The sequence below is a fragment of the Convolutriloba macropyga genome, chromosome 8 (genome assembly GCF_964194025.1).
Source record: "Convolutriloba macropyga chromosome 8, txConMacr16.3, whole genome shotgun sequence".
In the NCBI taxonomy this organism is placed as follows: domain Eukaryota; kingdom Metazoa; phylum Xenacoelomorpha; order Acoela; family Convolutidae; genus Convolutriloba; species Convolutriloba macropyga.
Window position 1 is genome coordinate 14,625,536 of NC_134475.1, and position 26,579 is coordinate 14,652,114.

The 26,579-nt window shown below is 35.6% G+C and overlaps 3 protein-coding genes across 7 annotated transcripts in view; all 3 read left to right on the top strand.

The window, feature by feature from the left end:
* Positions 1–26,579, top strand: part of LOC142344497 (sodium channel protein 1 brain-like) — a 182,220-nt gene that overhangs the window by 46,809 nt on the left and 108,832 nt on the right. The window contains exon 1 of one of the 5 annotated variants that reach the window (XM_075396180.1): positions 6,222–6,389. The exons of the other annotated variants lie outside the window; for them this stretch is intronic. The gene's annotated coding sequence lies outside the window, so the exon portion shown is untranslated. Of the gene's footprint in view, positions 1–6,221; positions 6,390–26,579 lie in introns of those variants that run through there. 5 annotated transcript variants of the gene reach the window in all.
* LOC142344962 (uncharacterized) lies at positions 9,880–10,470 on the top strand. The gene has a single exon (XM_075397046.1). The coding sequence runs from the start codon at positions 9,880–9,882 to the stop codon at positions 10,468–10,470; it is 591 nt and encodes a 196-aa protein (XP_075253161.1).
* Positions 11,784–13,211, top strand: LOC142344963 (uncharacterized). Its single transcript, XM_075397047.1, has one exon. The coding sequence runs from the start codon at positions 11,784–11,786 to the stop codon at positions 13,209–13,211; it is 1,428 nt and encodes a 475-aa protein (XP_075253162.1).

The following is a 26,579-nucleotide window of genomic DNA, read 5'->3' on the forward strand; positions in this document are numbered from 1 at the left end:
GGGCATCTATTAAAGAACAGTTCTATTGGTTATATAAGGAGGTATTAGTTAAACTGTCTAATGCTTGTCAGTTGAGTACTGATAGCTCTTATGGCTTTGAATGTGTTTTAAAATCAGTGAATTTATAAAACTTTATCAAATTTTCTATCTTATTTCTGCCAACTTGTGGCATAGATTCAATAATGACAGGTCCAATTTTTTTTATGAAAGCAAAAACTTGAGTGCTACGAGTCTTAATAAAGAATACATTGTTAATTTTTTTTAAATTTTTGTCTATGTTTGGGGTCTTTTTGGTCTCTTGTCATATTATTACATTAGTGACAGGTCTTGTTGGTCTTGAAAAGATGGCTAGTTACAGAATATAATGTTTTTATCGTATGGCTAACAGTTTTAAAAGCTTCGACAGTTCTTGCAAATTGTAATTGAATTGTCGATTCTGACCTTTGTTTGATGTTCTTTTTTTAATGGTGTAACTTATTCTTTTCAACTTTTGATGTATATGTTAACTTTTTAATACCTCCAGTTGATAGCATCAGTTAAATGCATCAGTTTAATCATTTTAATGACTCTAAATTCTATCGTTTTCTAAAATATCAATGTATTTTTGAATTTTCCCGTTTTGTTTTCCTTTTTGTCAACTAGCAACCTAGTCCCGTTTATGATACTTGCTATCAACTTTCTTGTTCAACAAACTTTTATCTTTACTGGCTTTCTGTTTCAACCGATGCATTTAACTTTGAGTATGAGTTTTCGTAAACAACTGTTATCAATTTTTGATACTGTTTAATTTTTTCTGTTCATGTTTCGTCAAGAGCCGCTTTAAAAACATGCCATATTCATGTACAATTCAGGCTCATGTAAACATTTTTAAACTTTTCATTCATTACGTTGTGGTTTTTAGGGCTTCAACTCTGTTTCTTTTCGGAATTCATTTGTTATTCTTTCAGTCGTTGCTGTATTTGTTTTTATTTTGTAGTTTTGTGACTTCACCTCACTAATGACACCATCTGCTTCCCGAGGAGTTTAATTTGAATCTGTCTAGTATTTTTGAGTTAAAAGTTATGGTTGTTACGACTTTTGAAGTTGTGGTCTCATAGAATTGAATGTATTTTCGGCCCCTCTTGCTGACTTAATACTTAGTCTCATTAAGGACAGGTCCCATTTTAAAAATGTTCATTTTAATTTGTTTAGTTAAAGTTTTATCTGATGCTGTCTTTACTTCGTAATTAAGTGTTTTTTTTTCTTGAAAATCGATATTGTTTTGCCTTTTTTAAAAATATTTTTTGTTGTTTGTCTTGTCTTGTAGTCTCGTTAATCGTGGGTGCTGTCAACATCAGATATGAGTTTATGACGATTTTTTAACCTTTACAGGATTTGTGTTCAAACTTTTTGTGAAATTTCGAATTTTACTTCGAATTTTGGAAGTTTCCTATCGCTTCCTTATTTGGTAGACAATTTAGTCGAAATATGGATGAGCCGGGTCTGAGCATTATGCGAACGCACATTACTGATTCTCCTGTTTAGTTACAATTTCTCTCTTGTTTAGTTACAATTTCTATATCTAAATTTCTTCTGCAATAAATTTTGTTTTCGGGCAATAATATTCGCTTTTTTTGTTTGCTAGCAATATCGGCTATTTTGTTTTGTGCTTTGATAATTTTTGAGTATAATGTTAATTTTTCGATTACTTTATGCTGTTGTTCGTTTGCGAAAATAATTTGCTTGTGAGATAATCCATTGAGATAATCCATTGTAATCTGGGTGATCAATTATTTTTAGTATCCTTGTCAGCACTCTGCTTTTCTCCAGAGTTTTAGTTTATTCGTTTCGGTCAATTGGGTTAATATATATTACTGGAATATGTTTTATCATGAAATGGATTTGCAATTCTCTCCTGATAATATGTATCGTGAGATGTTTTTCTATAGAGTTATTTTTTAAAAATTCTTGAGAAACGTTTTTCAAAGATGGCAATTTTTGCGTACTTTTTGTCGCATTTCGGAGGTATTTTTTAATTCTCTCCTGATAATATGTATCGTGAGATGTTTTTCTAGAGTTATTTTTTAAAAATTCTTGAGAAACGTTTTTCAAAGATGGCAATTTTTGCGTACTTTTTGTCGCATTTCGGAGGTATTTTTTAATTCTCTCCTGATAATATGTATCGTGAGATGTTTTTCTATAGAGTTATTTTTTAAAAATTCTTGAGAAACGTTTTTCAAAGATGGCAATTTTTGCGTACTTTTTGTCGCATTTCGGAGGTATTTTTTAATAAGGATTTATTCTGTAGTTTTTGGTTATTGTTATAATGTCAATAGTAACTTTTTCTGTAATATTGTCAAACAACTTTTCCGGATAGTTAGGTGCACTATAAGAAGGAACAAAAAATGTTGCCAGTACATCTTTGGTTTTAGCATCTTTTTCAAATCCAATTAGGACGTGGTTTTTCTGTGAAACTGTTCTGTGTCTAGTGGATCCAACCCGCACTTTAGGACCACTTGTATTGTTCTGGGACCCGCGGACGCTTCGAGTGGATTCCAGAATTCTTCCGGATATGTTTGTTTTGGATCTCCTAAAAAACGGTTAAAAACAAAAACGTTTATTTCTTAAGTTTTGTGCCCGTTTGATCACAGCGCAAATGATCATCAGAGATACTCTGCTCACTAGCATTACCCTTCAGCTACTGAGTTTCATGCGTCAAGTCATTTGTTTAACTCTCAAGTATGAGTTTTCAGTTGGTTTGCTTGATTAACATTTTTAATATAACTTTAACTCAAAAAATTACTTGAGAATATTTTAAAACAAACTTCAATTGGAGGTCAGTTCTGTTCATCCTTATAATTTTCAATTGGGCTCTACTATTTTAAAAAAGCAGGCTGTTCGTTTCTATCCCTTTCTTCTTTCCTTGGGCTGTTTCATTCTCTCTGAAAGTCAAGGCTATTTTCCGGCAACATACTGGCTGTTTTACTTTCAAATGGACTCAATTAAATCCAAAATCTCTCAAGTAGTGAAAGAGCTAACAAGAACATCCGATCTTCTCGATCAGTTCGACCTGCACAAAATTAGTGCTCGAGTTACAAGCTGTTTTATGTAGCATTTGCCACGGGAGGCTGTTTATAATGTGTACCGATTAAAATGTGCTATATTAAGTCAGCGGTCACATTTCTTTTCGTTTTTCTTATTTTTTTTTCAGAAGACACTTTTTATGCTAAATGCACAATTTTGTTCAATGCTTCAAACTTTTTTGCTCCGGGTGCGTGTAATGGTTTGTTTGCACCATAGTGAATATAGAATACACAAGTTGGGGCAGCACCAGTATCGGTAGGGGTGTAATAAAAGAAAAGAGAAGGGGGTAGGGTGGTTAGGCAACTGGGGCAATATTACCACCACCCTATCTGCGGGGTTGGGGATTGTCCCTATGTGTGTATGAAAAGTATGTGTTTTATTATGAGGAGAAAGCAACTCATTCAAATTTTACACAATATTCCCGCTGAGTTGGTTGCCATTCGAACAAATGTCTCTCAAAAAAGATAATTTACTGTTTCCTTACAAATTTCAGGATAATTTGACCGATTTTCCATTTTAATTAAATTATTTTTAAATACACTTCTGTTTATTCTCAGCTACATCTGAGTTCTTCTATATTTGGTTTCTTTTCGGACCTTGTAATTTTCCCAGTTGTATTTTTGCGTAGACCTTTTCTCATTTATCTTTTTGCGTGGAAAAATTTGTTAGGACTTTTTTTCGGCTAAGTGAGCTATCTTTGTAACATTTGTGGATTCAGCTGGCGGTTGTACGTTATGATGAAGAGAGAGGGAGGAAAAAAGAGAGGCAATATATCTGATGCGCCAAATTATCTCTCCCTTCGGTTTCTTCATTGAAATGCTGAGTTGTCACGCCATTATCTTCACACGCTTTGAGGAGACTGCGTGAAATACCTTTGGCCGTATCTAATAGCATACCTCTCGCACAACATATTTTTACCCTTTATGTTTGCCCCTAATCGGACCCCCCCCCCCCACCCTCCACAAATTTGACACGTTATACGACCCTCCCACATATGCCAGTTTTTTCTATAGTTTTTGCATAGCTATAGTGTTATATCGTAAACCCCGTATAACATGCTATAGCACCCCCACCCACCCCCTTCCCCCCAAACACATGCATTTTACAGCAACGAGGGGCTCGTCCGCGTGGATTTATGACCTATTCGTGGGGTTGAGAGGTTGGGGGCTTTGAGTGCACGTGGTTTGCTAAAATTGATTCTATTTTAAATACATGACATTTTCATTTATTTTTTCTGAACATTTCAATCTTTCATAGAATTGATTGCGTCAGTTCCGTTCATTTCCTTGCAAAATTGATTTTTTTAAGGATCTGTTTTAAGATGGAACTGTTTTGTGTGGGTTTGAGGCGAAGAGATAAGCGACAGTTTTACTCATGCTTCCATAATGACTGCAATGTTCAGGTTTTAAAACCTGAAAACAGGGTTTGGTTAATGACCATGAAATTGTTTTTGAGCGCAGCCGTACTTTTATGACGCGGCTTTGATTGTCTTTTGTGAGGTAACAAAAGTGCTACGAAAATAGATTTAAAATTTAGCTTTAAAAGAATGTGCTAGACTTAAACTGGAGGTCAAATCAACGGGCTTAGTTCTTTTTAAATTTCCCATTATAGCCCCCCCCATGAAAATATAGCCCTCTCCATTATGGTATATTTACCATGATGGGGGGGGGGGTGGGGCTATAGGTTATCTGACCACTAAGCTGGGGGGGCTATAATGGGAAAGACCCAAATTTTTCAGTAATGGTAGTTTTCAAATGCATATAATTATAAAACACAGTTGAAAAACACTTTTTTTATGAGAAAATATTTCAGACTTTCCCTTTATCTTTCCTCACGAAATCATAGGTTATAAGGGGTTAGGTTATATGACATCCACACATATCTACACACCGAATATTTAGTAACGGTGGAAAATCTTGATCTGCTTTTGAAGGAGTCCTTTTTCTCATCATGCTGTTTCTCGATTCCGACATTTTTAAAGCTTTTTTCTTTGACCCCTACTTAAATGGGCAAGTGTACGAATTATATTTGCAGGTAAAAATAAAATGGAGCGTGCAACATTTTTAGCCAAAGATGAAAAAACAAACGGTATAAAATTTTTATGAAATAAAACTACTATTATCATGGTACTAAGATATACTGTATGATTTGTGTGGCATCATACATGAACTTACCCCCCCCCCCTCCACCACCACCCCATGAAGAAGAAAACTTTGTTGGAGTTAAACTTTTATTCCCCCCAGACCACTTTAAATTTTTTATGCCCCCCCCCCCCCTACCTCAAATTAACTCTACCTTTTTGACGCTCCTATTAGGGCTGCAAAATTAAGTCATTAAGAACGTTTAGTAACCTGACATTTAGAAACACATGGGATGATAAACTCCGGTTGATAAACAGCAATAAGTCCGAAAAGATAGTGCTAGTGCGGGAATTAGGCTTTGTGAAGATGTATGCTAATTGAACTGTTGAAACAAAATTGGGAGTATTGCATGAATAGGTAGGTAGAGGAATAGATACGAGAGGGGAAAGGGAGCAAAACAACCAGAGGATGAAAATGAACCAGTCGGGTTTTGGCTTGCCTGCCTATTGCTCTCTTGTGCCAAAAAATACGCGCCATTTTTCACCTATATATCATACTCGGTAAATTCAAATCCTATAAAACCTTCTTAACCGTGTAAGCACCTTAGTTGGCGTGCCGCACACGCGATTTTCAAAGCATCCTACCTCAAATTAACTCTTCCATTTTGAAGCACCTATTAGGGCTGCAAAATTAAGTCATCAATCAAAAAGTCTTCTTTGATTAACAAGGCGTTTTTAACTTTTTATTGTTTATAAGTTTTATACTCACTAAAATATTCTTCTGAAACGTTTTTCAAAACATCTCTTATTAAATAAATTGAATTTGTAGTAACTCTTCTATATATTTTAGAACCAATAATAAAGAGAATTAGTGTTCTATGTCATTGAATTATCGTTTTGCTGCCGATTTCACCAAACTATTTCTAATCAAATTCTTTTTCGTTTCAATTGGATTAAATTTTGTTCATCAAATTCGGAAGTGGGCTTATTGATTACTTTTGTGCCTATCTCACGCCGTACGTTAAATTTATGACGCAAGCGATCAACAGTTCATTATCAACGGTGATTGCGTGTAAGTTATACTTCTAACTTGTATCAATCGCATTTAATGTTCAAATTTGGGACATCTTTAATGATAACTGTTCATACGATAGACATTTATAGTTGGTATTCAAATGAGGTTTATCTAAAGATTACTTAAGTTATTCCTTTGTCAACTACACCGTGAAGAGTCGGATTTTGCCAGGTAGGTAATTTTTGCGGAACAATTTCACTTTTTCATTGGCAATTTCGAAATGACACTTCAAGCTAACTTGGAGCACAGGAAAGGATATAAACGTGAGTACTTGTAAAATTAGAAAGAGGTTGACATGTAACTATCAGTAATCCTCTATAAAAAAACTTTCTTTTAAATATTATACACGAATTTGGCGAGATGTTTTACGAAGCAACTATGTCCTCATTCGAGAATTTATACTAGGAATTTATAGAATTTTAGAGAAATCTATATAGTTGGGAGCCTCCATCTGGGCACCCAAAATACACCGATCTATGTCAAAAAGTTTGAACAAAAACCGCACTGAATATGGTTTTCGCAAAAACGCAGCGGACTGAGTTATTTGAAAATCGGCTCATCGTACCTGTTCACATCTTTGTCGTTGGAGTTTGGGAACATGATAATGTATCCCAATGATTACATAAATTTTACGATAAAGGTAGAGCATGGCCTGTCAGTTCCAACTGGTCATGCGTTTTTGATTACGTTGAAAAAGACGATTCTTGAGCCCTATGGACATAAATGTTTTAATAACGAAAACTAAGTTGAAACAATACGGACATTCGAAGTACAGTCTACTAACTACTCAAATGAACTTCCTTAACAACCTCATGGAAAAACCGAAAACATTAGAGAACCCAGAGTACGATTCATCGGTCACTAAAAGTTCGAGGCAGAGAGCTTAATTTGAAATATTGAACTTAGAATTAAAGAAGCAAAAGTAATTTAAGACACTAAGTTCAGGGCAAATTTTTTTTTTACTTATTTAGAGATCTAATTTTCGACACTTGAATCAAACCACTATTATTGTCCTGGAACTCATTCTTTATTGCTCTCAAACGACGTTTGAAGCAATTTTTGTAAATTTGTATATTTTTTATGCAAATTTTTTGCTGGACCATTTTTGTGCTTTTGTTCTAAAACATTCTTTGACTTCTGGAGTGACTTTTTAACGCTTCACTTCTTCATTTTCAATTGCTTTTACTCTGAAATAAAGTTTGTCGCTAAGCGATTGTGATAGGTTGATTAGGCGTTGTAGCGTAGTGGTTATGATGTCGGATTGCTGCACTTGAGGTCACAGGATCAAACCAATATGAGGTCGAACCACTGTGCACCCATGAAAAAATTCTAAGCTACTCTCTCTAAACTTAAGTGCCCCGCCTGTCGTATGAGGGCAATTCACCCGACCTTATTCAGTTTGTTTTTTTTTATAATAATCCAATATTCTTTGTGCTTCAGAGAACTGATTTTTAGTTCTGAACGTCCTCTTGCTCTCATAGTTACGGAATTTTGGCTAAACGGTGACTTTTTTGTAGGTTACGTTACTCCGACGAAAGTTACGGCATTTGTCGAGAACCACGTAATTGTCTCAAATGGCAACCAGAATTTTTAAGTTTGTTGCGTTAAACTATTTTATCCTTAACCTATTTTTTGGCGGACCATTAAATGTTGCGTCGCAACACTTATTTTTGTTAATTAGACTTGCTTTAAACGCTTTAAAGACTTAAGTGCTTTATGCTTAAGAAGAACTCAAGCTCAATAGGAAACAAGGGTCTGTGATAAAATCAGATGAAATTATGATTTCTTAGTTCAAATCACGTGGCAATTTATTGTTGCATTTGTTGCAGATGTCATCTTGAATTGAAGTTTTGAAGCTCTCGAAATATGAAGGTCAAAAGGTTGTTTAACGCAACAAACTTAAAAATTCTGGTTGCCATTTGGGACAATTACGTGGTTCTCGACAAATGCCGTAACTTTCGTCGGAGTAACGTAACCTACAAAAAAGTCACCGTTTAGCCAAATTTCCGTCTCATATTTACGAAATTTTGGCTAAACGGTGACTTTTTTTGTAGGTTACGTTACTCCGACGAAAGTTACGGCATTTGTCGAGAACCACGTAATTGTCTCAAATGGCAACCAGAATTTTTAAGTTTGTTGCGTTAAACTATTTTATCCTTAACCTATTTTCTGGCGGACCATTAAATGTTGCGTCGCAGCCCTTATTTTTGTTAATTAGACTTGCTTTAAACGCTTTAAAGACTTAAGTGCTTTATGCTTAAGAAGAACTCAAGCTCAATAGGAAACAAGGGTCTGTGATAAAATCAGATGAAATTATGATTTCTTAGTTCAAATCACGTGGCAATTTATTGTTGCATTTGTTGCAGATGTCATCTTGAATTGAAGTTTTGAAGCTCTCGAAATATGAAGGTCAAAAGGTTGTTTAACGCAACAAACTTAAAAATTCTGGTTGCCATTTGGGACAATTACGTGGTTCTCGACAAATGCCGTAACTTTCCTCGGAGTAACGTATCCTACAAAAAAGTCACCGTTTAGCCAAAATTCCGTAAATATGAGACGGAAATTTGGCTAAACGGTGACTTTTTTGTAGGTTACGTTACTCCGACAAAAGTTACGGCATTTGTCGAGAACCACGTAATTGTCCCAAATGGCAACCAGAATTTTTATGTTTGTTGCGTTAAACAACCTTTTGACCTTCATATTTCGAGAGCTTCAAAACTTCAATTCAAGATGAAATCTGCAACAAATGCAACAATAAATTGCCACGTGATTTGAACTAAGAAATCATAATTTCATCTGATTTTATCACAGACCCTTGTTTCCTATTGAGCTTGAGTTCTTCTTAAGCATAAAGCACTTAAGTCTTTAAAGCGTTTAAAGCAAGTCTAATTAACAAAAATAAGTGTTGCGACGCAACATTCAATGGTCCGCCAAAAAATAGGTTAAGGATAAAATAGTCAAAGCATTAAGCACCCAAAGCATTCACTCTCTCAAAAATTTGTTGATAACCTAAAAAGGGGAAACTTAAAGGGAAATTGAAAAGTGGATCCCCCACTAGATACCATCATCCCCCCACATGTTATTCAAGTTGATTAACTTGTATAACTAGGTTGATTAACCTAACCAAGGGACCCGGTAGAGGATATCTAGTGGGGCAACTGTATACTCAAGTTTCTGCATTTTTTTGAAAAACTTCAGGGGAAGTCAATCTCTCTCTCTCTCTCTCTCTCTCTCTCTCTCTCTCACTCTCTCTCTCTCTCTCTCTCTCTCTCTCTCTCTCTCTCTCTCTCTCTCTCTCTCTCTAGTTCTCACCGAGAACTCGGTTTTTGTTAGCTTACATTGCCCCCTGAAGTACTAAGACTAAGTTTGTGCGTTAAAATTGGCCGCATTTTTGCTGGGGGGATAGATACAAACCTATATTTACAACTTTCACGCTGTTTTAACTTGTTTTCTGAGTTTTTAGCCACAAAGATTTACAGCAACAGATAAAGACAAAGAATACAGCCAAAGAATACAACTAAAGAACAGCATCAAAAGCAAAGCCAAGAACAGTAGACAACAGCACATCAGAAACATGCCAGAAAATCTAGAACTTCTTCGAAGGTCGCGTGGAGCTCATTGAGGAGTTGCAACAAAACTCTACAATGAAGCAGACGGCATAATGAACAAACCGTTAACACTTCTCAATGAAGACGACCTTATCCTACTGCAGCAGATAGTTGAATTATTGAAGAAGAAGCAAGCCTTCCTATCTGAGCAGAACGAAAAGATTCAGTCTCTTTTTGATGATCCCGACAACTTGGACGATGAAATTGTTGAGACAGAGGAGTATGATGACAAGATATGCCAAAACATCGACTCTGTTCATCGGTTTGTTCAGCGAAAGACTAGACACTCGTCACAAGAGAGCTCATTTGCAGCCGGAAGCACCACGATTTCGAAAAATATACAGAACAATAATCTGCCGACGCTCAACTTGCCCAGTTTTTCCGGAAACTACGTGGACTGGATCTCGTTTTTCGATCGCTTCAAGGGAGCAGTAATAGATAACGATCAGTTGACAAACAGTTTGAGATTACAGTACCTGAAGTCAGCAATGAAAGGAGAAGCTTCGAAGATGTTAACTTCAATCACAGTTACCGACGACAACTTCAATGTTGCAATGGAAATTTTGCAGAACCGATACAACAAAAGATTAATACTGCGAGCCCACATCCATGGAATTGTTTCCTATCGACCAGTTTCAAATTAAAACACGCGGGAATCACGAAAACTTGTCGACACAATGGAAGAGCACAGACTTTTTCTTCGGAAAATGGGACAACCAGTTGGGCATCAGGACCCCTTCTTTGTCTGCTTGATTGTAGAAAAACTGCCCTCCGAAACACGAAAGTTCTGGGAGCTTTCTTCGAAGGGGAAAGAACTACAGAGCTATCAGGAACTAAGGACTTTCCTGGAGGAACGTGTTCAAGCCTTGGAGTCAGCAGCACCAAGCAACAGATCATCAAATATCGAAAAACGATCTCATTCGCAGCAAAATCAAGGACAGAGACACCTCCACACTTATATCACGACAACGAATCAGCAATGCAAATGTTGTGAAGAGGAACACCGGATTTTCAAATGTGGGAAGTTCAAAGTTTTAGGTGTCAAGGAGCGAGCCCAGCTGATCAAAATCAAAGGACTTTGTTTCAATTGTCTACGACCAGGACACCGAGCAGAGAACTGCAAAGGTTCTTCATGCCGCCAATGTGGACGAAAGCATCACACCTTGTTGCATCGAGAAGATGCCCATCAAGTCAACAATCAAGTTAAAAAATGGTTTGGAAACAGCCGCAAAGCCAAGGCAGGGGAACAGGAAAAGGTTACATCTGGAGCTTCAAGCATTAATGAAGAACAAACAACTATGGATCAAAAGATAACAGCAGCACTCACGCATGAAGACAAGACACAGGAAATCTTTCTCCAGACAGCAATTGTTCCTGTTAATGTCCAAGGAGAAATCGTATATCTGCGAGCAATTCTGGACTCTGCATCTCAGAATTATCTTGTAACTGAAGCTGCAGTACAAAGACTTCAGCTAAAGAGAAAGAGGAACAATACTCGTGTTTTTGGACTCTGGGGAAATGAAGTCTCAGCTAATCGCGGATTTGTTGACCTTTGCCTTCAACCAAAAAACAAAGCACCAATTATCATTGACGCGTCAGTTTTGACATAAATGACAAACGATTTGTCTTCTCGGTACATCAACACAGGCAATTGGGAGACAGTAAAACTACAGTTGGCTGATCCCGACTTTAACAAAACCGCCCAAGTTGATCTCATCATTGGAGCTGGACACTATGAAGACTTGCTGGTTGGAAACAACCGACTTAAAGAACCAAACATTCCCGTTACTTATCGACTCTCAGTATTCGGTTGGTTAGTAATCGGACGCGAAAACGTGCAAACTTCCAATTCTTCCAGTTTGCAAACCTGCTTTGTATCATCATTTGAGGACAACTTACAGCGTTTTTGGGAAATTGAGGAAGTGCCTGCAGCTAAACATCTGACCGACGAAGAAAGATGTCGGTCAATTCAACCACACGAAGAAGCACTGAAGGAAGGTTCATCGTAAAACTGCCCTTTAAGAAAGAAATTGGAGAACTGGAGGATTCTCAGCAGCAAGCACGACGAAGACTTAGAAGTCTCCTTCATAGACTTCAAAAACAGCCTGATCTGTACAGACGATATAACGAGTTCATCCAGGAGTTCATTAAACTAAGACACATGGAAGAAGTACCCGAAAATGATGCTACTGCCAAAGGGAAAAGCCCTTATCTCAGCCATCACTGTGTGTTCAAAGACTCAAGTACAACAACGAAGCTGTGTGTAGTCTTTGATGGTTCAGCGAAGACTACCAGTGGAATTTCTTTGAACGATAGACTGATGGTGGGACCCAAGATCCAGAAAGATCTACTCTGCATCCTGATCCGTTTCCGTATGTATCCTGTTGCCCTTTCAGCAGACGTTGCAAAAATGTACAGACAAGTGCAACTGGACGCCGAAGATAAAGACTATCATCGACTACTTTGGAAGGAACCGAACTCAACAGATATAAAGACATTAAGGATGACACGTGTCACGTACGGAATAGCATCATCAGCGTTCCATTCTGTTCGTCCTTTACAGGTTTTAGCGGAAGATGTTACGGACAAAAATGTACAGCTAGGAATTATGACACACATGTACGTCGACGACTTGTTGACAGGAGCAACCGATCTGGGAAGTGCAATGAAACTGCAGGACTCAATCATAGAATTTCTTTCAGAAGCAGGGTTGGAGATTCGCAAATGGACTTCAAGCAACCCAGAACTTGTTGAAAGATTACCTGCAAACTTTCGAGAAACTACCGACGAGATGACAATTAAAAGCGACGACTACAGTATAAAAACTTTAGGCGTCAAGTGGAACCCAAATCCAGACCACTTCAGTTTCATAGCAAAACTGGACGAAAAGACACCATCTACAAAACGCGAAATACTGTCGGAAGTCACCCGGCTCTTTGATCCTTTGGAATGGCTTTCACCTACAACAATACAGTTCAAGTCTTTTGTACAACTGCTTTGGATGGACCGACTTGGATGGGACGAAGCTTTGTCGAAAGGCCTTCAGCAACAGTACAGCCGACTCATAGTTCAACTGAGGGAATTGGAAAATATTACACTGCCCAGAAAGGTAGTTTCAATCTCACCAGCATCATCGGACATTGAACTCCACGTCTTCTGTGATGCATCAACTACAGCCTATGCAGCAGTTGTGTATATACGACAATTTTTCGACGGATCGGTTCACACAAGGATGTTGACAGCAAAGACCAGAGCTGCACCAATAAGGAGCTTGTGGGTTCCGCGGTTGGAACTTTGTGCAGCACTTCTTGGAGCAAATTTGGTGCAAACGGTATCGTCATCTTTGAGCGATCAACGTTTCCCGACATCAAAGGTGTACGCTTGAACAGATTCAACGGTAACACTTGCTTGGCTGCAAGACTTTCCAAGAAAGTGGAAGACATTCGTGGCCAACCGTGTTGCAAAAATTCAGAACATCATTCCATCTAGCAATTGGAATTTCGTGCCGACGGAGAAGAATCCTGCTGATTGCGCATCACGAGGGATCTCAGCCGCAAACCTAGCCAAACACAGCCTTTGGTGGAATGGACCCCACTGGCTAGAAAAAAGCGAAGATTATTGGCCAAAGGCGGAATCAGTTGTGGAAAATCAGCCTGCAGTGAACAATGAAGTGAAAAGAGAAACACTGAAGCAAACGACAATGGTTGTTACTCAGGAGAACAACTCAATAGTTCTGCTAATTCATCGAATATCCTCGTTTGGAAAACTGGTTCGAATTTTTTGTTATGTCAAGAAATTCATTCAGAAGGCTAAAAAACAAAGCCAGAAGACCTTTGCCTGCAGAACAGATCCAACACAATCCGATATCAAATCTATTCACAGAAGAAAAACCTATCATCAAAACGATGTCAACTGAAAATATCGGAAGCTGCAACAGCATCTGAATTTCAATCACTTTGTCAACTCAGCTCTTCAGATCTTTATCATGGACGGATTGCCATATACAGTCTGATTCAAAAACTTTACTTGCAAGAGTTTGATGCCATTGTTAGTCAATCATCTTCATCAATGACAGAAGGGGAAGGTAACAATTCAGACGATGCGTATTATCATAAACCCCTTGGTAAAGTTGAGGTAGGTAATGTTGGTGAAATTGAGGTAGGTAAGGTTGAGGTCGGTAAGGTTAAGGTAGGTACGGTTGGTCAAGGTGAGGTAAGTAAGGTTGGTAAGGTTGAGGTTGGTAAGGTTGAGGTAGGCAAGATTGGTAAGGTTCAGGTAGGTAAGCTTTGTACAGCTCAATTAGGTAATTTAGATAAACCAACAAGTTCCAACGAATTGGAGCAACATGTAGGTACAAGTGAAGAGGAATTGATCAACAGTACCACAAAACAAAAAATAAAGCTGTTGCCAAAAAGAGGACGACTTTTCAAACTTTCTCCCTTCTACGACCCAGACAATAAAGTTGTTCGCGTGGGCGGACGAGTAGCAAATTCGCCATACAACATTGACAAGAAGTTTCCTATCCCAATTCCAAACGATTCGCCAATTACAGTGCTTCTGAAGTTATGAGCGCGTAATAAAATAAAAGTTGTTTATCGACCTCCCATCTAAATTTTTAATTAAGCCCTACTGAGTCAAACAAGCCGTAACCCAGTGCTATTAGTGCCATGTCTTTGCCCTAAAGTACAAGACTGCAAGCTAAATAACGGTGCCTGAAAAGTGGAGGTTCTTACAAACTAGCTGACTGCTCTCTTCAAGAGATGAACTCAAATGTGCTTCGAGCAATGTTGACACCACTATCAGCTAGAAAGTTGTGCAAGAGCTACAAGGCGCAAGTGAGCAGTCCGCTCAACCGTAAGGCGAGCATAAGTTTTATACTAGATTTATTTCAAGTTTATGTTATGCACAATTTACATTTGGTTGCCCTCTCAACCTTCTAATACATGTAACATCAAATTTTTGTTCAGCATTTTTACCAAAATGGCCGATCAATGGAATACAATTGCTAAAATCAAGACACTGATTGCGACTTGCATTTTGGAACCGCTTATTTCTTCTCTTTCAAGCGTTAAGTTCACATCTAACTGTTTGCTAACTAGTAAAGTTGGATGTCAGCCTGTCTTTTGAAATCAAAGCAAACGAACTGTTTTCACCTTCTTAGGGCTCCTTATCTCTTCACTTTTTCTGCTCCACTTAGTAACATGATCAGCATTCCCCCTTTTCACCACTTTACCAAACCCCCACCTCCCCAATCCTTCTTCCCTTTAAATGCTCCTCTTTTTTCACTTGCAGAGTTGCATCTTTTGCTATAGGAAACTGGGCTGGTTCTTTTTAGATGCAGCACTCTACATACACTAGTAAGCAATGTATCGTGGGAATGTATTAATGAAGAAGAATGAACAAACGGCTTGCGACAACTTCTTTAGCTAATTCTAATCTACTAAATACTGCCAACCCCCTCGAAAAATTGGAAAGGGCTTAAGAAAATCTTTGTTCAGATACACTTAACTGTCACATTTCTGTTAACGATAAGTTTAAATACGCCCATGGATAAAGAATGCTTGTGAATCCGTGATAGAATTTGAATCGAAAAATATAACAAAAATTGAATTATGCTATTTTCATCGTAGTCGAGTTCTGGATAATGGTTATCAGTAAAAACTAGAATTAGATAGATATCCTATCTGATCATGTAGGTATCTTTTCAATTGAGTGAGAAATAAGAAGTCAAAAAGGGTTGTTTTTATCGCTGCTGTCCTTAACTCTTAGTATGATCGCGCACTTTCCAATTTCGAGTTCGAGATTTGTGTTTACGATGAACATTGATTTTTTTTTACTATGATACAGCCCAAACCAAATGAATCATGAACAATTGGGGGTTAATCACAATAATTTGGATTGGCCGCAACGGAAATCATAGAGATAAAAAACTTTCTTAAATTTAAACTGTGATCTTTTTTGCGGTTGCGGAGAAAGGGCTGAGTGATTTATATTATAGATTTTTCTTTTAATATCATGCAACTCTCTAGTTTCGTAATACTTCTTTAGCTGTTAAAAGAAAAGTTCAATTTTTTGTGCCTATTTTTGTCGAAACGAAGCCCAATCCCAAAACAGTTTACTTACTGTTCTAGATTTTCCACCGATATGTCTAAGTTTTATCGCGTATATAGAAAAAAAACTATTTTAAATTATTTATAAACCAAATTTGTTTTATTTCTTAAAGTTGTATTATTTCTCCTTCACGGACGTGCAAGTAAAATGAACTGGTGTTCTGAAGACCAGTAATTCCGTCTTCAGAAAATGCTCATGTCAATTTGGCTGTGATTTGATTTTGATCAACTGATTTTACAGTCGAATAGCAATGATAAATTTCCCCAATTGCTACTTTCGTATCCCAGTTAACCAAACTGAAACCCCAAATATATAGGAAAGTTTGCTATGATTATCATTTTTCAAGAGTTCAAATTTTTAATAAGACAAAGAGGCTCGTTAATGTGCGTTCGCAAATGATGTTCCGACCCCGCTCATCCACGTTTTGATTTAGATGTCTACCAAACGTTGAAGAGATAGAACACTTTCCACAATTTCATATATCATATAAAAACAATTAGCTGCAAAAAGTAATACTGGATGAGAGGGCTGAGACTTGCCATCTATGAGAGTATTGGACAAGACAAACATAAATCAAATAATAGCAATCAAGAAAACGCCGAATAACAAAAGAAAATGGAATCAGATAAAAGCTGAACTAAAAATGTTATCCTGTACTTCACTAGGTAAGATGAGATATGTTAATAATGAGACTCCATAACAGGTCGACAAAGATGAGAAAAAAGCGCAAAGTTTAAAAGTAGGTTTCTATTATTGAAAACAACCAATTCCTAATTGAATAAAACCAATAGGTTTCAACTGGGCTCATTGACAAGGTTAGCTTTTTGATAACTGTCATTATCTATTATATATCAGATGACTACAAAGAGAACGGCAAAAAAGAAAATGAACATTTAAATTTAACAAGAAAGCGTTTCGGAACCGATAAAATTATAAGCTATTCATGGAAAATATTAATTAACTTCATTTGCAAATTTTGCAACGCCAATTGAGCAACCTCATTAGTGTGATAGTGTAGCAAGAAAACAAAAAAAAAACTTGGAATTAGGCAAATATCTAAACAGCACAATTCTCTATTAAAATGCATAGTACCAAAGTCAAGAAACCATGAGTTCAAATTTAAACCAGTATAAAGATGGGATCTTGTTTCACTAGAGAGTGGATGTGACCTGTCGTTACAGAGACCAAGCTAAAAATTGGCATAATTTAGATAAAATTTACAAAGCTCAAAAATCCACTCATTTAAAATTTTCAAAAAATATTGCTTCGAAATTCGAACAAACCGTAAGGTTTTACCTTAAAACAAAAACAGATTAACTTGCAATTGATCAGGAAGGTAGTTGCGCTTGTTATTAGTGAAGCCGAATCTTGAGACGACAAAAAAATCAAATACGGAATACGATAGAACTCAAAATTTCACAAACAATTTCCAAGACACATTGTTGAACCACTAAAACTATAAGACATTGAAAACCAATAAAAACTTCAAATTGACAGAAAAGATTCGGATTTAACCCGTGCGTCACTCGCAATTTTAAGCTCCCTGAAAAGGCTCTTGATGACAAAAGAATGAACCATAAAAATTGAGTAGTATCGAAAATTATCTATCCAGCAGCGCAATGTTTGTTTAGACTAACAGAAAGTTGATCAGCTCTGCAAAGTGAGACTAATCTGCTTAATGCCGACAATGAGATCAAAAATGAGAACAAAGCGCGAAACAATTTTCTTTTCAAAAAAATTAATTGAAAGTCACTAACTCCGTTAGCTCTTAACTGAAACCAGTAAATAGATTCATCTAAACATCCATTGAAGCAATTAAACTATTTGGTTATAAAGAATATGCCGTACGACAACCAAAGAAGAACAGTTAGAGGCAAAAACCAAAAAAAATGGAAATAATTTTTGCGAGAGAACGGTTTTCCAGCCGTTAAAACTACGCTATTGACTGAAATCTTAAAATGTTCTTTTGCGCATTCTTTCAAGGCCGAATGGTTTTCTGGAAACCTTTTCTTAAAAGAAATAAATTCAAAGTCCTAAGCAGTATTGGATAAAAACTGAAAGAACTGCAAATGTCCACATATAGCTCTTAAGGAATTTAATTGAATTATTGCTTAATAAGAAGGCTGCACAAAGAATGACAAATATAGGCAAAACAAAAGAAATCAATCCAATTTTAATGAAATGCTTTTCTCTAAGAACATAATATATTTTATTTGGCCCTTTCTGTTGTAAATAAGATTTGCCATTAATGACGCTTTGATTTGTAATCGCTCTCGCTGGTAATCACCATAAAAATAACAAAAATGCGGAAATTTTTTGGAAGATACTGCGCCCAATATAATCCGAATAATTTTCGATTCTAAGGATCCAAGATGAGTCCAAATTTAGTCCCAATTTTGCAGTGTCTAAGTAAAACGTTTTATTTTTCCATACGTTTGCAAAAAAAAGATCAATTAACAGTTGAAATATTTCAATAAACCAAACATAATTGATTCTTTTTGCATAGTTATTGTGTTAATTTTTCAAAAAACGTGCAAAATTTTTTTCTAGAAGGCTCCTATTGGAAACGAAATTACAACTAGATGTTTTGGAGTTTTCAAAGCCTGTGGCAACGTAGTGTAGGTCTCTACTTCAGGCATACTTATTCAAAGTGGTATAATAAAGCGTAATTGGGGGCCATTTTTGATTATAAATGCTGGAGGTCGAGTATTTAGCAAAAATATATATTGAATGACTCGGATAAAACCAATCAACAAGCCTCTAAAACCAATCTCTATCCTTATAGTTATTACCAATGACATTGTTGTTAACCATTTTAACAAATTTTAATACGGAAAATGTTAATAATAACAACGGAATTCCGTCTACTATTCACAAAACTTTCAACCTCGATAACTCCCTGTAAAAAATTAAAATCAAAATATTTTTTTAATTCATCATTCTACGCTGGACGGGCTTTCTAATGACACCAGTCTTAACTCTCTACAGTGAGTATATCGATCGGTGAAAATTGATTAAACAAAAAGAAACCCATTTGAGTATATAGTTCCTCACCCAATTAGTGGGTAGGAACAAGGATAAGAGTCCCTAGAAACAGTCAACTATGGTTTGCCTCAGAAAAGTGGGGCTCACTTGTGCTCAATTTGAGCGAATAAATAGTAAGAGGAGGGTTTGACAGCTGGAGTTTTTAGAGAACTGGAAAGTTACTAGATTTTGGTTTTCTGCTTAATTCCTAAGTATATAACATAATTTTTATTAAAATATAAGTTTTGCAAATTTTACTCAACTGCATGCCTCTTTAGCTGGCTTTATTGATTTTTCTGTTCGTGCTAACAGAATAAATCTTGGGTTTTTATTGGCCATGAGTCATTCTGAAACGATTGATTTTTGGGATCTTTTCCGTTTGTCCCCCCCAGTTACAGAGCACGCGTCATTACATGGTTAATCATTATTTAAAAAAATGGCACGTGCCTCCGGGGGGGGGGTGCAAATAATATGCACCCACTAGGCTGGGTGGGCACAGACGGATAAGATCCGATTTTTGTTGATTACCGACCTCATAGTGGTTCATCACTTTGTTACAATTTTATCTATATTTTTAACACGACACTGGATTGCTTTTTTTCTTGAAAATGTCCTTCCACAGTTTATCAGATCGACGTCAAAATTGAGGCCTTTGAGTTTTAGCCCGATTTCATATTGTCAGATGGCGCGTTCTAATCAACAATTTCAATTTTTCAAGGAGGTTCGATAATATGCGTTTGCAGCTATGTTTCCGAATCCTTTTATTCATATTTTTCATTTAATTGTTTGCCAAATAAGGAAGAGAGAAAGAACTTTCAAAAAATATTCGAAAATAGTTGGTAAACGAGTTAAAAAATGTTTTAAACCCAAATCTGTAAATGAAATAACACTGAATCGGAAGAAACTGCCATTAATAAGACTTAAAGACAAGGTAAACAACAAAACACCAAAAACACTAATTACGGTCTACCTGGAATTCTATTTTGGAAAAAAATACAAGAAAATCAAAATAGCATGGGAAAACACCTAAACTAAACACATCAACTTCAAAGCAGATGCTACCTGTCATTTATCAAATTTGGTGACATTTCAACAAAAACAGGAACTAAAGGGGCAAAGGTAAGAATAACCTTTTGCTCTAAACTAGAAGTACTATATTCTTATGTCTTTAGTGAGAATCTAGTATTTCGGACCGGTTTTTAGTGAGACGATGAATTAAATATTGGCAGCCTTGAGATCCGATGAGACCTGCCAGTGATGAGACTAGGACACGAATTAAAGACAAAATCAATTTTAAAAAACACGTTAACTAAGATAAAAAAATCGTTTTTTTAGAGACTTAATAACAAATTCAAAATGGCATTAGATAAAACCAGACGAATGTCTAGTTAGCCTCAGATAAAGCATCAGATACAAAATTAAACGAAAATGTGTCTCCAGAAAACTTTTGAAAAAAATTAAGATATCAATGTCAGAAATCTTTAGCTATCACTTGAAAATACAAAACAGGTTCTTTTATGACTCCTTTGGAAGCCATTGAGACCTGTCATTCCCCGGAATTCATTCGACTAAAGATAAGCGACAAATACATCCAAAATCGAAAATTAAATTGAATTTTGGTAGAAAGCGGTGTCGAAGCAGTGAAAACCACTAGCTATACAATTAAGCAAATTTATATGTTCAACTTTTGCAACTGTCAAAGCCAACAGGAACGATCATTAATTTTGTAATGCGACAAGACTACAAAAAGAACTCAAAAAAGGGCAAATACCAAGAAATCACAAAATTTATACGAAAACTCGAAGTATCGTAGCCACAGAACCATGAATTACCAAAACTAGTTTCTGTCCAAAAAAGGAGTTGCAACCTGTTCTTATTGAGACTATTCTACAAATTGACAAAAATGGTCTTGATAAAACAGGAAAGTTCGATTGTTTTTTTAGCAAATATTTTCAAAAGTCAAAAACAACCATAAATTTTCAACAATTCAATTAAAAACTAGGTTTCTTGTAATTCAATTAAAAAACTTGTAATTTTATAGGAAGTCGGTTTACGGGAATATGCAAAAGAGACAAAAAAGGAACCGCAAGCATGGAAAATGAGCAAAAATTTCAAAAGATGTTCGATAGCAGTGTTTGAGCTATAAAACCACCTGCTGCAGCCTGAGAACAATAACAGATCAATGCTTACTTTGCCTAGAAGTGCATGGGAGATGTCTTATGGTAGTTGAAATTGGAGTTCAAATTAATTATAAACGGGAGTTCAAATTAATTATAAAAACCATTAATTTCCAGGTCATTAATACCGTTAGCTATTCACATAAATCCTTCTTTATGCTCAATTATATTCTCAGGGGACGCCATTGATACCTGTCAATATCAGGAATATGTGATGCAACCACAAAAATAACGACAAGGACAGGTGAAAATCAACCACTCAATTATATTGCAAGAAAACGGTTTCGAAGCCATAAAACCATACGTTTTTCACAAGATTCCATATGTTCAACATTACGTTCTACAAAAACCAACGGGGAAAACCAACGGTGTTGTTAAGGTGATAATCTGACAAGGCAACGAAAAGGGTTTCAAAAATTGCCAAAAGTCTAAAATCCAAAATAGTTTTACGAAAATTTGTGTGATCGAAGAGATGAAAACTTTAATTAAAGCACAATAACGTAGAAAGAGGATGCATCCTGTTTTTACTGAAACTGAGTAGTAAATTGACAGACGTTCGGGTGACAAAGTTCAAAGGTTAACACTGATTTCCATAAAACAAACATTCGAAGTATTAGTAGTCATTAGGTATCAACTGAAAGCTTTTTATTGGTTAGTTCCATTTGGGGAAGCGCATTGGATTTTTTTAATTAGTGCTATTATGTCATTAGATTGCAAGCAGAACAAAAACGGAGATGAGAACACAAGAATTCAATTAGTATTTTCATAAAAGATTTTTTCGAAGCCATATTTTTTTTGGAAACCAAGAATTTTTCGAAGCCATATTTTTTTGGAAACCAAGAATTTTTCACTGAGCCAATTATATATAATCATTGGATATCACCTTCTCGTAAACATGTGCTTTCAGTAATGGATCTTTTATGGGTAACTGTTCTGCTCTGCAATAAACAATGAAAAAAACAACAGAATGCTAAAAAAAGAAAAAAAAATAAAAAGGGCATCGCTCAACCTGAATCATTTCACTTTTTGATTTTCAAAAAAAGCAGGATGAGACCAAAACCAGCCTTGATATTGCTGCTCGTTCAATAATACGAGCAATGCTTTCAAATGTAACCAAAAGATATAATTTGGCAACAAAAATTATGATATATCAAAAGAAAATGATGCGTTTTGGTTAATGATCGTTTAAAGTTACCGAAAAACGGGCAAAATTTTTTTTTGCTCAGCACCCTTGGAGTAAGCAGAAGTAAGCACGCCGTTTTGAATTTGTTGACAAAGGTCCCATCAGGTCTTTAGTCTATTCGTCCGGCAAATTTGAACAAACGGGGCTAAAGTGACGTATTTTGTGCCATTTTTGCTCAAATACTAATTTTGCTGAATTTTGAAAAATTATGTAAATTTTCAAGTAAAATTTTTGCATCAAAAACTTCAATAACCCTCCTCTATGTTTGTAGGCAAAAACAATAACACTATTCCTAACAAATTTTGGTAAAATTACGAAAGTCAATCAAAAGTTCCGGAAAACGTGAACTAAAACAACGAATATTATTCGAATATTCACAAATTTTAACCCCCGATAACTGCCTGGAAAGAACCAAATTCAAAATAATTTTTTATTTTAAATTCTACGCTGTATGATTTTTAAATGAAAACCATTCACAATTCTCGACGATGGTTATATCGGTCGGCTAAAATTGACAACAGAAGAAAAAACCCAGTTGAGCATATATTTCCTCCACACCAAAGTGGGTCTGAACAATAGGCGTATGAATCAGTTTCGAACATGTTGATGTAGTAACATGGAATATTTAAGAAGGAAATTTAATAATTGCATTTTTTGAAAAGTCTGAGTTGTTACAGCTCGCAACTGCATAAAATTGACTCCTGTTGTATATTGACTAATGTGTAGTTATAACTAGCGTCACGTGGAGCTCGTAAAAGAACGAGAAAGTATGTAAAAAGCATGTAGGCTGGATAAACGTTTCGATATATAGATTACTATTTGTTAGAGCTACCAGTAAACTAATTTGTCACAAAATACGGTTCTGAGCACAAAAAGTCAACGAGGTGCTTTTGCGTGTCAAAAACTGACATTTTTGATAGTTTTCTTGCGCGCATAAACGGAGAGTAATTTAATCTTTGGGACTTTTTTTGCCAGAAGCTGGTACCCAGCTTTAATTCATCTGCTTTTCTTTTCAGGAATTTACTCTTTCTATCCAAATTTTATCCAAGTTTTACAAAAAGAAAATACATTTTCAGTTTTTTTATTCATAAATTCAACTTTTTAAAACAATTTTCTGTAATTTTTTAACAGAATTTAGTTTGCAATTTTTCTCGTTTTTTAAATAAATTTTGCCAGAACCTTTACATTTTTTCAAAGTGGTGTTTTAGAAGAGCTTTGATTCCCACGAAAAAATATTTTGCCTTATATTTATATAAGTAGACTTCTCCATTATTTTCACGTAAAAAAAACTTTTCAACTGCTGAAGGTAAATTCAGGGCTAGATGAACCGTCATTCCAATTTTATCAATTATTTTCAGGTAGTTGACCTTGATTTAATCTTTTTAAACAACTGCTCAATTTCTAAAAAGCTATAGTCATACTTATCCCATTTAGTTGGTCTGTAAATTGCACTGTGTCATTGAAAGTACCGGTAGACGGTTATTTTGGTAGCGGTTGACGATTGTAACGTTTTTTTCTGAAAACTGTTAACTTTTAGGAACATGCGACCGTGATGAAGGCTTGTTTTGAGTCCATAAATCCTTGAAAAAGCAAGAAAATGTGCGACAGCAAATTTATTTGCCATAAGTTGTTGAGGTGTCCGTAATTTTTTTGAAAACATATTTCTTAGAGCTTACAATTTAAGGTTCGCCGCACTCATTTTCAAAAAAAAACACCGAGCCCTGACAACTCTGCCACCAAAAATATCGTCAGCCTCATTTTATTTTAGTTCGTGTAGCTGGCTGATAACAGTAGCAAGTAATTCGAGTTTTTTGGCGCCCTAAAATGCTTATTTACTTTTGCAGAAAAGCCTCTTTGAACCACTGTTGGTAAGTTAATTTTTGATGAGCCGTAGACTATTGTAATAGAAGCAAACTAACGGTATCAAATCAAGTTCAACGTTTTCCGCTAACTGTTCTGACCCCACTTGTGGGGGAATGGAACTACATACTCAAATGTATTTTTTTTGTTCAGACAATTTTGGCCGATCGATATATTCATCGTAGAGAAATGTGAGTGATATCATTAAAAATCTCGTCCACCGTAGAATTCGAAATTCTTCATTTTAGCTTCTTCAATTTTAACTTAATTTTTGTTCAAATTGAGATTTTTCCTGGAAAAAATATTAATTCAAAATTAGATTTCACGCTTCAAGTTGAAACATTTTGTGTTGCCAATAGACGAAAGACGATACATAGGCTAATTTTGGTCTTATGGTGAAGTTAACTATAAAACAATTCAGTATTTTCAAATTTTTGTTTTTTTAGTTGCTTAGAGAATAGTCACTTTTCATAATCGACGTTTCGTTAATTACAAACTTCATTTACATTAAATTTATGCCCAGGGATTGAAAAATTCGTTTTCAAGGAATCGCTCATCTTTTTTGGCTTCGACTCGAGTTTTCGTAATTTTTAATGAAATTGTCATTTTCAATTTGAGATTTTACTGCTTTTTTGGCGTCCTTTACTCGTTGGGATACTTTTTTGGCATAAACTAGTCGACTAAAGTGCATTAGGTTTCGTAATGAGAATTAAGTTTAACTATCTAATAATTTGAGTAGACAACTAACGACTGTTAAAGCTTAGAAAGTCTTTTTTCAAATTTTTTTGAACATTAACCGATCTTAAACTTATTTTCGTGAACTGTAGGCCAGTCGTAGTATTGACAGGAGCCCCAGCTTTTCCACTTCAACCAAATTAATCTGGTTAGCGATTTTATCTGGTAATAATTTGTTTTATGACTTCAATGCCATGAGATTTCATATATATATATATATATATATATATATATATATTTATATTTAAATTTTTTGGATATTTTTTTGTAGCTTCTGTTCCTTTTGAAATGTTATCACGTTATCTTAATATTGATAGATCCCATTGGCTTAGGGAAGAAGTTCAATGAACCACAGATAAAGGCATCAGAGAAATGCTTATGGTTAAAATGGCCGCGACACTTTCTTCTCGCACCTTTTTACCGAATTTTTGAATTTAGCCTGTATTTGTTGTTTTTATAGTCATATGACTTCTTTTGATGTCTTCTTGATGCCTCATGAATGGCAAACATCCTTTGATCAAAATTTTGAACACTAACCGATCTTAAACTTAATTTCGTGAACTGTGAGTCAGTCTCGGCAATGACAGGAACCTGTTCTTTTTTACTGCAGCCAAAATTTATCTGTTTACAGTTTTTGCTTCTAAGTATTGGTTCTATGACTTCGATGCCACAATTTTTCATAATTTTTTTTTTAATTTTTGGCTTTTTTTCGTAAATTTGGTCCCTTTTGAAATCCTATCACATTATCTTAATATCGATGGTTCCCTTTGGCTTAGAGCAGACGTTTAATAGACCATAGCTAAAGTTTTCAGAGAAAAGCTTATGGTTTAAATGGCTTCGACACTTTCTTCTCGCACTTTTCTGAAATTTTGATTTTTGCCGGTTTTTGTTGTTGTTCTTATAGTCATAAGACTTAATGTGATGTCTTATTGATACCTCATAAATGACCAACATCCTTGTTTTTCTATCGAGGCATATCTTACCGTTTTTTGTTGAATTTTGTTGTCTTTGTTGAAAGCTTTTGAATTTAATCCCTTTTAAGACTTAATAAAAAGTATTCGAAATTTTTTTGATTTTTTACTGATCTTAAACTTAATTTCCTGAACTGTAAATTAGTCTCTGTAATGACAGGAACTTGTTCTCTTTTACTTCAGCCAAGATTTATCTGGTTACAGGTTTTAGCTTCTAAGTATTGGTTTTATGACTTCGATGCCACAATAATTTTTTTTTATTTTTGGGATATTTTTTCGTAAATTTGGTTGCTTTTGAAATCCTATCACATTATCCTAATATTGATAGTTCCCTTTGGCTTAGGGCAGACGTTTAATGGACCATAGATGAACTTTTCAGAGAAGAGCTTATGGTTTAAATGGCTTCGCACTTTCTCGCACACTTTCTTCTCGCTTTTCTGAATTTTTGATTTTTGCCTGTGTTGTTGTTTTCATAGTCATAACACTTAATATGATGTCCTACTGATGATTCATGAACGGCAAACATCCTTGTTTTTTTACATCGAGGTATAACTTACCGTTTTTGTTGATTTTTGTCGTCTTTGTTGAAAGCTAATGAATTTAATGGCTCTTAAAAATTTTTCAGAGAAAAAATTTTCAGAGAATAGTTTATGGTTTAAATGACTTCGACTCTTTCTTCTCGCACTTTTCTA

What these genes read in the sequence shown, in the direction of transcription:
- LOC142344963 (XM_075397047.1), top strand. Translation starts at nt 11,784, where the DNA reads ATGTCGGTCAATTCAACCACACGAAGAAGCACTGAAGGAAGGTTCATC.
- LOC142344962 (XM_075397046.1), top strand. Translation starts at nt 9,880, where the DNA reads ATGAACAAACCGTTAACACTTCTCAATGAAGACGACCTTATCCTACTG.